Source organism: Parus major, chromosome 1A (assembly GCF_001522545.3).
Source record: "Parus major isolate Abel chromosome 1A, Parus_major1.1, whole genome shotgun sequence".
Taxonomy (NCBI): domain Eukaryota; kingdom Metazoa; phylum Chordata; class Aves; order Passeriformes; family Paridae; genus Parus; species Parus major.
In genome coordinates, this window is record NC_031773.1 from 61,124,395 (window position 1) to 61,136,979 (window position 12,585).

Genomic DNA, 12,585 nt, shown 5'->3' on the forward strand with positions numbered 1-12,585 from the left:
TGAGGCTGTTTTTTTTTTTCCATAAAATTATGCTGGAGTGCCTTCATCTCAGAGCTGTTGCAAATTCAAGTCAGAGGAAGAATCTATGTCCATACTCTGTCAGCTCCTGTCTCTCCTTTTGCACTACCCTGAGATACATAAAGTGATTTCAAAGTGGTTTCTGCAGAAGCCAAACAGTGAGAAGGCTGTTTTTCCTCACTATCTCCAACTATCCCATCTGCTGTGGCACCTTTTCCACTTTGCCCTTGACTCCCACCACATGCAACAAAAGACTGTCTGTGCACACAACAGGACACTCCTGGAAAAGTTACTTCTCTAGTCCAGACAAATCTCTGCACTATCTGACACATTCACATTTAATACTCTTCCTGACATGTGCAGTCCAGAGAGTAACTTTTGATTCAAATTAACAGGTCACTCAGCACTTTAAGACAAACATGCATACAAGAAAATGAAGTGAAAAAAAGACAAGCACATCTATAGATTTGTGCAGGCATGTGAATGGTCCTTCTTTCTGTCACTGTCATCAGTGAACCCATTGATATTGCTGAATGTTTCAGGGTATTATTTAGTTACTCCAGAGGAGCAGGACACCAAAATATTTCAGAAATTTACCTGAATATCCACTTGGCTGCTGTGGCATGAGTGGTCCCCCCATGCTGTTTTGTACATAGCCTTGCATGGCTCCACAGGTTATGGCTCCACCATTACCAGGTAAGTCAGGGAAAGCTGGATGGGACTCCAGGGGTGTTGGAAGAGGAAGGTGGTCATTGGAGAACATATTGCTGGCCAGGTGACCTTGGTGACAGAACTGGGAGAGCTGATAGATTTCCCCCTCGCTGCTGTACTGAGAGTAGGTGGCCTCCAGGTTGTCTCCAGGCTCCAGGTGCTCGGGATAAGGGTAAGAAACTGGTGAACTGAAGCTGCAGCGAGCAAGGAGATAGGCAACCCAGAGATCAGAGGAGGGTCAACAGCTACACCAGCCTGTCCAACTAACAACTGTTTTATTGCCAACCCTTCCTCCCAAATACCAGGCACAGGACAAGGGCAACAAAAGCCACTTGAGCAAAGCGCTTTCACAGCAGGATTCTTGAACAATGGGTATTAGTGGGAATTATCTTCCCACTCTCCAAAGCCTGCCCCAAAGCTTGGAACAGTTCCCTCACTTTCACTTGACAGCATGCAATTCTGAGAGCACTCTGAGTACAGGTAGCACCTGTCTCATAGCAGGCATCTTTGTCCTATTATGCACATTATACAGCTTTTCATACTCCCTTTAAAGGATATTGTCACATCTGCATCTCACTTTTCATTAATGCTCCCGCCTAATTTCTTATCCCCTGTCCCATATTCACCCTCCCAAGGCTTCTCCCAGGAGGCCGCTTTTTTCATCTCCCTCAAAGACACTCTTCTGCTCCTACCCTTGATTCTGGACGCCGTAAGAGAAAGTTTCCCTGGAGCCGTTTTCGTGACTGGCCAAGCTGCAGTCACTGCTGGGCGTGTCCAGCATCAGAGGAACAATGTGGCTCTGGGGTTCGAAGGCCAGGCTAAGCGCCAGGCTGGCCCTGCGGATGGGAGGAGGGCTGGGAAAGCAAGGGAAGCACTCGAAGTCGCTGGCTTTTAACTGCAGCTCTGGCAGCGCCTTGCTCTGAGCTTGGGCTTCACAGGGTGCCACTATTCCTGCCACCGAGGAGGCTGTGAATAAAACAGAGAGACTGTCACACTGGGCCGTCACACCGGGAATCTGCAGGAGCAAGCAGAGGGAATGACAAGAGGAGCAGGACAGAAAAGCAAGATGCCAGTGAAAGAGTGGATGTTAATTGATGGGAATAAAAGTAAATGAGTACCAGTGCTGCTGTTGAGAAGCAAAAGGGAGTAGTAGCAAGCTCTCTGGAACACAGGATGATGTTTATTGGTTAAATAAAATTACCTTTGTGATTTCAGTCTCTGCATAGTATCTTTATCCAGCTCTCAAGAAGGCAGACAAATGAAGCAAAGTACTTCGTGGAAAAGAGCCAGGAACAATCCCCCAGTCATCTTCCATTTCTACTGTCCTCTGGGAGGAGTGTGCTGCACAGATCACCCTTTTGAAAAAATGATCTGTTCTTTGAAAGAAACAAAGCTGTACCTTTACAAATCCACTGTCTAGGCTGTTTTGAAACACATTTTCACTCCTGCTTTGGCCTCTGATGGGTCATGCCAAAACCAAAAATTAAAAAAGTAGAGATGGCAGCTCAAAGTCCTTGGGAAAAAGAAGATGGGAGGTGGAAAATGAAACCAACACCTTTTGGCTGCTAGAATCTTATTTGGTGATCTGTCTCCTCAGTCACTGCTGGAAAAGGAGACACAAACAGTTTCCTACACAACAGCCTTTGTGGAAAGGGAACAATAGAGGAAAGTAAAGGTCAGAATCAGGGATGCTGGTGATCCAGAATAACAACTATACATGTCAACAACAACTATACATACAGTAAAAACATATACACACTCAAGAAGCTTGGGCATGGTGCAAGAAAATGAGTTTCTCTCTTATTACAGCAATCAGCAAATGGTTTCTCTCTTCCCAAATGTAGCCATCACATGTGCAGGAAGCTGCAATGATTTCTCCAGTCTAACTAGGCTGAACCAGCAGGAGCACGAGAAGAAAGAGAGAGAGAAGAGACGGGGAGGGAGGGTAAGGGAGGGGAGAGGGAAGATGAGGTGCTAAGGTGAAGCTCTCCCACACGTGGCAAAGGTTTCAGGGAAAGTCTGCAGCTGCACTTCAGCCTTGCAGGCATAGACAGTAACAAGTGCACTCCATCAGGTGTGACTCAAAGGCCTTAAACACAAACCTAAACATAAAGATGCCACAAGTATGAGCAGCCTTTAGACAATTCTGGAATGCATGTCCAGAGAGCTAATGAGGCATTTCCACTTCAACATCTTACAGCACTGTTTCTCAGATTCCTCACTGTGCTATGCAGTTTTGTGCCTCTTACTGCATCTTCCCACATTCTGTTTTTTTTTCCAGCTCTCTGCAGCCATGGAAAGAAGGAATCACAATGTTTCAATGAAAACTTGAAGCTGTTTTCAAGTTTTCAACAGCCCTGATTTTGGGCTCAGTCAGAAAACTGAAGCAAGATCTAGGATGGTATTTCTGAAGCATTCCCATTCCCAGGCAGTTCTCAGTGGTTTATTTTTCTTGTTTGAACACACTATTTATCCATGCCAGGCAGCATCTCTGATGTGCCTGTCACATTCCAGGTTTTTGGCTTAGCCAGAAATGAACTGAAGATTTCTTCTGTTTTTTTTTAAACTCTTCTTTAGCACTGATTCTGCTGACCACTGTGCCCCAGAATGTTTACACAAATGTTATGGAACCTCAGCCATGGGGGACACAACTTACCTGAAAACCAGTCTATATCCAGGTAAAGCTCCAGTTCAGTAATGACAGCAGGATGAGCTGTTCTGCTGACAGCCCTGCTCTTCCTCAGGATGAACACAAGCAGCCCAGGAAATCACTTCTAAACCCACTTTCATACCTACTAAGAATTTTATTTTTTAAAAAATATTTGCAATGCTTAGTGCAGATAATCTTTGTGGATCATGGCAATAGGACACCCAGGCAATGAGACTGAGACAGCACCCTTGATCTCCAAAAAGTTGGTTCAGCCTTTTCTAAAGTCTCCTCAGCTTCTCTGTCCTTTCAAAGAGACACTGAAATTGTGTTTCTAAATAAAGTCACAAGTGCAGTAAGAATCAACAATACCCAGAGAAGTCATATCTGCTGAATCTGACATATCTACAGAAGATGCCAGAGCTGTTCCATGAAGAATTCTGACCCCTGGCTTAAGATAACACTTACACTGTACAATTCTGCGACTCTTCCTGACACTGATGTAGAGAGAGAGAATCTCAGAAGGCTTTCCAGTGAACATGGGAATGTAACAGTAGGATTTTATTTCTTGCTTCCATTCCTCCTGGGTTCTCAGTCCATGAGATGACCTTGGGAATTTTGGAGAGCAATTTAATAATTTACAGCTTCAGATCTCTGAACCAGTTCTGGCACTAGACTTGACTTAACTCTAGAATGGCTATTCTATTTCAGGCCTTTACTGGAACATCAAGGACCATCACAAAGCTTTCCTTAGATTCGTCCCTGTCTTGAAATTATGAGAAAACATATTTGTTTTCAAATTTGTTTGAAAGCCAGAGTCCTATAAGTGAAGTCATGGGAGCTTGTAGTTTATTTACTGGCTTCATCCAATTGTCCCAAGATTTCCATTAGAATCCCACCTCTGCCAGTGAATTTAATCATCTTGCTATTTCCTTAAGAGTTACCTGCATAGGCTGCACTCCTGACAGGTATCCTTAGCAAGGCAGATGCACAAAACAAAGGATTTCCTGCAAAAGCACCAGTGAGACAGAAAAATCTCTGCCCACAAACCAGAGGCACAGAAAGGAACTTTTCTTTCTAATGGGAAAACATAAGCCAATGAATCACAGATACATATGTATGAGTAAGAAATCTCAGAAGACCAAGAAAAGCTTCAAATAACTGCCAGTGTAAATTAAAAAAAGCCATTAATTTCAATCACAATGTCTAGCAAAAGTAAAAAAATAACCAAAAAACCAAAACATTTCTGTGATCAAAGCATGCTCAAAATTGAAGTTTTGAGGCACAAAAGGTTCTTATGGCAAGTAGTGTGGCTGCTATATCCAAATCAGAAGCCATAACTACCAGCAAGGTAATGCACATCTCAAATACAACTCACTGACATTTTTAATCAGCCTGTTTGGAGAACTGGTAAAAATAGTGGGACATAAAAAAAAACCCCACCAAACCCACAAACCAACAGATAGTCAGAAGTACTGGATAGAGTAAGGAAAAACAATGGAAATTGCAGCACTGAACACTCTGCAAAGGTCTCATGGACCTAATTTTCTTGTCCTGCTGAAAGTGGTTAAAAAGGAAAGCACCTGAATAGTCACTCCAGCAGGTCACATTCTGTGGGCCCAACTGCACCATGTTGCACAGATCACAGAGGCCTTTGCTGAAACCATCCATGAACTGTTTACCATAAGGGACACTACTAAGCAATTGGTTTTGCCTTGTAAATTGATAACCTTTTTATTAATCTGTTTCCTCTTTTGTTTTTCTCCTGTTAATTTGGGTTATATCCTATCTTCCTTCATTTTCTGAGATATCCTAATAAAGAAAACAAGTGGTCCATGGATGGCCCTATTTATAGGCTAGTTTTTTTTTTCTGAACAAGGATGCTGAATGGATTCAAGTCACGTTGGCTTTAATTTTCCTTCTGTTTCATTTTTTGCTTTCATTCTTAAAGAGAAAAAGTCTGATTTTGCAATGGTAAACAGCAACAAAAAAAGTGAGTTTCATTTCCAATAGCTGTATTATCCTGCATTTAGTAAGGCAAAACTGCAACTGGCACTTTCCAGGTGATTGTGCCATGCAGATGCCATCCTTCTACAAGGATTCTCTACATGTAATATCAATCTTTTCATTCACAGAGGACACTTGCCCTTTTTTCTTCCTTACACATTGCACCAAGAATGGATACCTGTCTTTCCTAGCAGAAGTGTTCCACATGGAGAGCTGCATCCCATTGTGGAGATCCCCCAGAAAAAAATGGCTCAATGTAAGCAGAAGACAAGATCATGTCCCTGAACGAAACTTATTTCTCTGACAGGCATTGCCTAACAGGGCAAATGGCTTCAAACTGACAGTGAGTAGGTTTAGGTTGGATACTAGAAGGAAGTTCTTCCCTGTGAGACCCTGGCTTAGGTTCAGAGAAGCAGTGGATGCCCCATCCCTGGAAGTATCCAAGGCCAGGTTGGATAGGGCTCTGAGCAATCTGGGATAGTGGAAGGTGGCCCTGCCCATGGCAGGGGGTTGGAAGAAGATGATATTTAACGTCCCTTCCAACCCAAACTATTCTGTGATTCCCTGATATTCTCTCCTGATTAAACAGTGTGTCTGCAGAGGTACTTTAGGAACCAGGAGAGGTTCCTAAAGCATAGAAATCAGAGTATATTTGTTTTGTTTCCTTTAAACTAATTGTTGCGCAAAATCTTGGTTTCTATCCAACTAAATACAGGACTCAACAGACTACGCCATGTCATCACTCTGAAGGCAGTGAATTAATCAAACATTTTGACCATATTTACTCTGTTGCAAGAAGTGGAAAAACTGCAGCTAACTGAATTACAGTCCTATTGGTTAAAAAGGTTATTGGATTGACTAAAGGAACTGTTGCTTTGAGAGGATGACAGGCAAACTTAAATGACGGAAGTACTAGATTAGGTTATAAAGAAAGTATCTCAATTACATACTTTTAGCAATACATAAAGCATTCTAAACTTATTGATGCAATCTTACAGTTGCTTTCCACCATACCAAAATACCTCTAGAGGTAAAACGACTATTAAAAATTTTGAGTAATTCTAAGAAAATAAGTTGCAGGAACTGGGCTTAATACAGATAACTAAATACTGATATATTGAGAATACAACGAGGAGACAGACATAATGACATGAAATCACAAAGAATTAATTACACTGGGAAGCAGGAAAACACACAGCAGTACCACATGTCAGCACATCTACTGCTTGGAATATCCGTCCCTAAAGAAGTGGCGGAGTCCTCAGCACTTTGGAAATTTTTTCATATTGTGCTAACTTGGAAACACAAAAGTATCTAGGAAATGCTTTAGGGAGCACCCCTGACTCTAGGGAATGCTCTTTGACTGCACATATCAATAAACAATTAGACAAATCCTCTCTCTTTCACCACCATCAATCTTTTAACACAGCTCGGGTAGAAAACTGGTCAAACAGCACACCCCGCTGACTTAAAATTACACTGCAACAGTGTTTAAACTCAGCCCTCAGCTTTGGAACTCAGTCACTCTCACTCCCTCAAGGTCTTGCACAAAATGGAAATCTGCCCTGCCTGGAGAAGGCAAGGAAGCCCCTTTGCATGATTTAAGGTGTGGAGTATCTGATGGAGCCTCTACAACACCAGCAGTTTACAGAGTGCACCTTCCTTACAAGCTCACTTGGCTCAGGTTGTAGCCAGGATGTTTCCATCCAAACCAGAATATGGGAAGTGACTATCTGTCATGGAGAACATCAGAACCAGAACAACACTTCCCTCATCGTTTACAACAGCAGGACCACTGTCAAACAGCTGTTATGGAAGAATGCCCTGCCCACTTGTCTTTATGAAGTCCTATTCAGAATTCCTTGCTGGCTTGTGCTAGGACAGAAACAAGGACTACAAACCTGTCTCCAGAATTAGCACAGAGGAACCATGGTGCTGGTACATAACTGGGAGAGACTCAATCAGCAGTGAGCTGCTATACCTACAGTCACAGAATCATTGGAAGAGACCTTAAGGATCACCTTGTTCCACACCCCTGCCATATCCAGGGACACCTTCCACTATCCCAGGTTGCTCAGAGCCCCATCCAACCTGGCCTTCGACACTTCCAGGGATTTGGCATCCACATCTTCTCTGTGCCAGTGCCTCACCACCCTTACAGGAAGGAATTTCTTCCTAATACCTAACCTAAATGTCCTCTCTTTCAGATTGAAGCCATTCCTTCTTGTCCCACCACTACAGTTCCTGATGAAAAGTCCCTCTACAGTTTCCCTGTAGACCCCTTTAGATACTAGAAGGTTCCTCTGAGGTCTCCACAAAACCTTTGCTCCTTCAGGCAGAACAGCTCCAGCTTTCTCAGCCTGTGGAATGACCTGGTGTCACTTTTTGCACTGATGGCATAAGGCTCTGACATGGCCTTTCCTAAAGCATTTGGGAACCTCCCAGCTCCACCAGCTAATGCTGCAGCTGTGCAAAACACTTGTGTTGGTCAGGATCTCACCTGAGGCAGAGGTGGGGGATGCAGGAAGTGTGCTGAACAGGCTGGAGGAGTTCACAGCTCCAGGGTCTCTTCCCAGCATGCCAGGCTGGTCTCCAGTAGCATCAGGCAATGGAGGCACAGGCAGAGGAAGTGCCCTGCAGCAGACACAGAAGACAAGGCAGGGCATTATGACCAATCATACACTCTTCTATCTGACAAGGGGCAGATCTTATATCACCAGCAAGTGCAAAGGGAAAGCACTGGCTGACCACAAGGGCAAGGAACCCTGTAGCAAAAGTCTCTAGGGTAGTAGCCCCAAGTGACTTGTATAGGACAGGCAGCAGGAACAGTGCAATGAAGTAAGGCGCTCTCCAAACTTTCACTTTAATTTCTCCTCTTCCACTTAATTTTTCCTTTTTTTCATTCTGTTTTCTTCATAAGAAGACACTCACTCCAGATTGCCATAAATACATCCCTACGGAGATTGATTTCTCCCCTCACACATTCACCATCCCTTGAAAGACCATCTATCCTCTCACATATTCCCTTTACCCCCTTTAATGCCCTCTTCTTACATATGAAAGGTGCTACCTTGTATTTCTTCAAAGCAGTCCATGACTTTCTAAGACTGATCTAAGCAAGCAGAATTTCCATCACCAAGTGAAAAATCCATAGAAATGGTGGTGGTGGGAGAACTCCATTAAAAGAATCCCCAAGCACACCCAAAGCACCTGGCCAATGCATTCACAGAAACTAAAAATGAAGTGATGATTCCATAAACTTTTCCATCTCATCCCCTGCTCTCTACAGAGCAATTTCAATAGTTACATGACAAAATTAATTTGATTAATCTGTGCTACAGGTTAATCAAAAGGACTTTTAAGAGGGCCCACCACAATTTTTCCAGAAATCTAACAGGCTCCCTAGGTCCGACTCAATGCTCAGCTCTTCGCTGTTTAAAGGTAAAGGGGAAACAGCAAAAGAAAATAATTAATTTCTTAGGTATCAGTTGTAGAAAAATGACAAAACAGAGTAAATTCCTCACCCATAACCCTCTGATTCAAAGGGGACTGACAGAGCTGATGATGATGGATATTTTTTGTTGTCTTTTATACTCAACTTCTGCAATTTCCGCCACTTTGCCCTGCGATTCTGAAACCAGACCTGAAAAATGGGAAGAAAGGAATGCATTCAGGGAAGAAACCATCTACACGTGGAACACTGGCAATGTCCAGTCCCTGCCCATCCCTTTTCTGCACAGAACCCACAGGCAGCACTGTCCCCCAGCCCGCATTACCAGGATACGCTGTGGCGTCACACCAACCACAGCTGCAATCTCCCTCCTCTTCTCATTGTCAGGATAGTGATCTTCCTGGAACATCCTCTCCAGCTCTTCTAGCTGCTCTAAAAATTATGCATTGTCCAAAGAGAGAGAGAGATGGGAAGTATGTGACAGGAAAAAAAGAAAAAAAAATAACAAGAGACGGAAACAAGAAATAAGAGAGAAAAGAAAATGAACATTTTTACTATCCTTAGAAATATATGAGTAATAGAAAGGATTTTTAAAAATAAACCACAAAAATAAACAAAAATCTTTTGCTGTTTCAAAAGCAAAGAGCATTGCAAGTGATGTTTCAAAGGAAAGACACTCAGCAATCTCTATTAGTGGAAGTCTTCACACATCTAATGGTGTGGAGTACAGTGCAATACCAGTTAGAGCAGATCGGCACAGGGAAAGGAGCACCAAGTGCCACCGGCACTGCCAGTGTCACTGTGTGCCAGTCTGTGCCCTGGGATCTACCTGCACTATAGAAGGTGCGGGGCTTCTTCTTGACAGGTAAGGATTTTTTTCCCATGGCCACATCACAGCTGCCTCTGGACTCCAGGACTGAAGAGCCCTTGTAGGAATTCAGAGCTGCAGCGCTGGCTGGAGTACCTCTGGATCGGTGAGGGACTGGGCCGATCTCCTCCTGCCTGCAGGGAGCTCCAGACACTCCATTGGATGCTTTCTTAGTTTTTTCCTTCTCTGCCTCCTTTTCAGTCCCAGCAGGGCAGTAACTCTCAGTGTGCTCTTGTGACCCTGACTGACCTGTTGGCTCCTGTGCTAATCCAACCTTCACATTACCGCAGAAATCCGACGGTTGCCCACACGCCAAGGCAAAGTCACGCTGGCCATCAAGGACAACGGAGCCTTGGGAAGATGACCCAGTTGCCCGCAGGGTGCTGCATCCCCCATCTTCTTTCACCTTCTTTAGAAAGCTGTTCCTATATTCTATTCCCAAGTTATCTTCAACTTTGTCTTGTCTGGCTGTGTCTGGGAGTGTAGGTAGCACACTGCTCCCTGCACTGTGGCCACCAACAGCATCAGCATCCACCACAAGGTGCTCTGCATTCAGCAATGAGTTCTCCTTCTCATCCTGGCACTCTACAAGGCAAAAATGGAGGAAAAAACCCTAAACCCCACCCCACATGCCCATTGCCTAAGGTAGATGTACCTGGATCAGGAGTTGCAGTTATGGGGGAATGAAAAGGCCACAGAATAAAACCCAACAGTGACAAGAACCAGAGGGCTCAAAATAAAGACAGGTGCTGCCAGGAAAGCAATAGCAAAGAACCTGATATGGTCAATATGGAGATATTCAAATGTGTGATGGGAAAAGCCTCATTTTAAAAGCAAAGTGTAAACTACAGAAGAGATTCCAGACACAGAGATTAAAGGGAAGCTTGCATATTACAAACACAGTAGTGGGAACACAGTAGTGGGAAAACAGCCCCATGGATATTACAAGTCTCTGGAATAAGCAACAGAACAAAAATCAATGACAAGGCAAGATCCTGTCACCTTATTAAAATGAGCAAAAGAAAGACAGCAAAATTCTGGTCTACTGTGTCAGCAGGGATTACCTGACAAACATCACCACTTTTTTACTTTCATAGAATTCTATCATACCAAAGCTGGACAAGCAGAAAACCACTAATTGCACAATCTTCTAACTGCCTTAAATTATTTCTCTGCAGCTTCAGCCACACTTCTGAGTAATAGACTTACAAGACAGGGAATGAAATAGGGGGATAAGGACAAAATTAGGTACAAAAGTCTAAGAAAGCTTAACAAAAAACACAAAGCGTGTTACAATAAGACAGACTGAATAATAGAAGACAGGTCAAGAAGAACACAGCAAAAGAAATAATTAAAATAGGCAACAGAATAATGCAGAAGCCTTATACTTTCCCAGCTGGCACATACATTTACAAATAAAAAGTTCCAAAAACCTCCCAAGTGGCTCAGAATGTGTGAGTCTGTGTGATTTCTGCTAGTTGAAATTTTTTAAATAAGTGATTCATTCATAAGAATAGGGAGTAATAAACCCAAACCCATGTATTTGCCTCTGTCTGGAGAGAAGAAAGTTTGAGCAGACTGTTGGCAACATTTCAATAGCATGTGACAACAGAGAAACCTAATAATTTAATTTTTTGAGGAAAAAGATAAAATAATTTCATTTCACTGTGCTCTTTTTCTGATCTATATTAATGCAATGCCAAAATAAAAGGTTTGCTTCTGCCTGAATGTCTCTTTCTGAAACAACTATTAATCAAGGAGGAGCCCTACAACTCTAAGCAGATGACAGAATCTTCATAGAAGTATGAGGGGATGGCAGGCTGCTCCAAGATGCTCTGCCCAAGAGCATCTAATTTGCTATTACAGGATTAAGAAAGCCTATTTAGTTGCAGGGGAAAAAAACAGAAGCAGGAAACTATGCAGCTTTAATAATTTGATCTTGTTAAGCAGCAACAAGTTTCCACTGCAGTTACATGAGATGAAATATCCTGATGGGGAGGGTCAAGAAGTGAATGAGGCAGAAGATGTCTCTGGTCTATGTAATTCCTTTTTCCTCTATCCTTCTGGTAGCATCTGAGTTTGTCTCACTCATTATATGAGGGAGGGACGGAGGGAGGGAAGGAAGGCAGGAAGGTAGGCAGGAAGGAAAGTATTTTCACACAATTTGATGCAGTGTTTTTAACTGTTTCTATGCAAACCCCAGTATATGTTTACATCACAAAATACATGTCCAAGTCTTATGTGGGTACCTTGTATCTGTGGCAGAAATGCACACCTGGTAATTTAATATTCCTGACAGATGTCCTCCAAATTAAAATAAACTGCTGTGTTTTATTTCTAGAACAGATAGCAAAGACCTCACAACAATTAGGGACTACCAAGGAAAAGAGTCGAAATGAAAACCAGGTTTGGAGGGAAAGATGGGCCTGCCTGGCAACAAAGAGGGAAGTTATAAAACAACTCCTTTCTCCCATCATTTAGAGACGAGACTGAGAATCACTTTGTCCCCCTTTTAGACAAAGAGAACTTTAAGTAGAAGGGACTTTAACTGAGTGGGAACATCAGGAATAGGTAACTTGGGACACCTGGTGCACTTTCAGGAAGCCAAGCCCTCTTTTCCTTGGAACAAGCCAACCACTTGAACTGCAAGGTTTTTAGCGTTGTTTGGGGCATTTTGGCTGTTTGGGGTACAAAGCCACCTGAACACACAGACACAGACACACACAGACACACACACACACACACACACACACACACACACACACACACACACAGAGCAGGACCAAAGAAACGGCTTCAGAGGTCCTTTCACACAAGGAAAAGCGGACAGCAGGGGAAGGTGAAAATGAGAAACACCGAGGCAGCGGGAGCCCCTCGGTGTGA

At 43.2% G+C, this 12,585-nt stretch overlaps 1 protein-coding gene across 2 annotated transcripts in view; it reads right to left on the reverse strand.

The window, feature by feature from the left end:
• The window catches only part of LOC107204109 (homeobox protein NOBOX), a 15,574-nt gene extending 3,204 nt beyond the window's left edge, over positions 1-12,370 (reverse strand). For both annotated transcript variants that reach the window (XM_033514725.1, XM_033514724.1), the window contains exons 1-6: positions 9,664-12,370; positions 9,160-9,266; positions 8,908-9,026; positions 7,884-8,017; positions 1,422-1,695; positions 616-923 (exon numbers count right to left, since the gene is read on the reverse strand). In XM_033514725.1, the coding sequence (XP_033370616.1) occupies positions 616-923; positions 1,422-1,695; positions 7,884-8,017; positions 8,908-9,026; positions 9,160-9,266; positions 9,664-9,718 (997 nt within the window). In that variant the 5' untranslated portion in view covers positions 9,719-12,370. The remainder of the gene's footprint in view (positions 1-615; positions 924-1,421; positions 1,696-7,883; positions 8,018-8,907; positions 9,027-9,159; positions 9,267-9,663) is intronic.
• Positions 12,371-12,585: the final 215 nt, after the last annotated feature.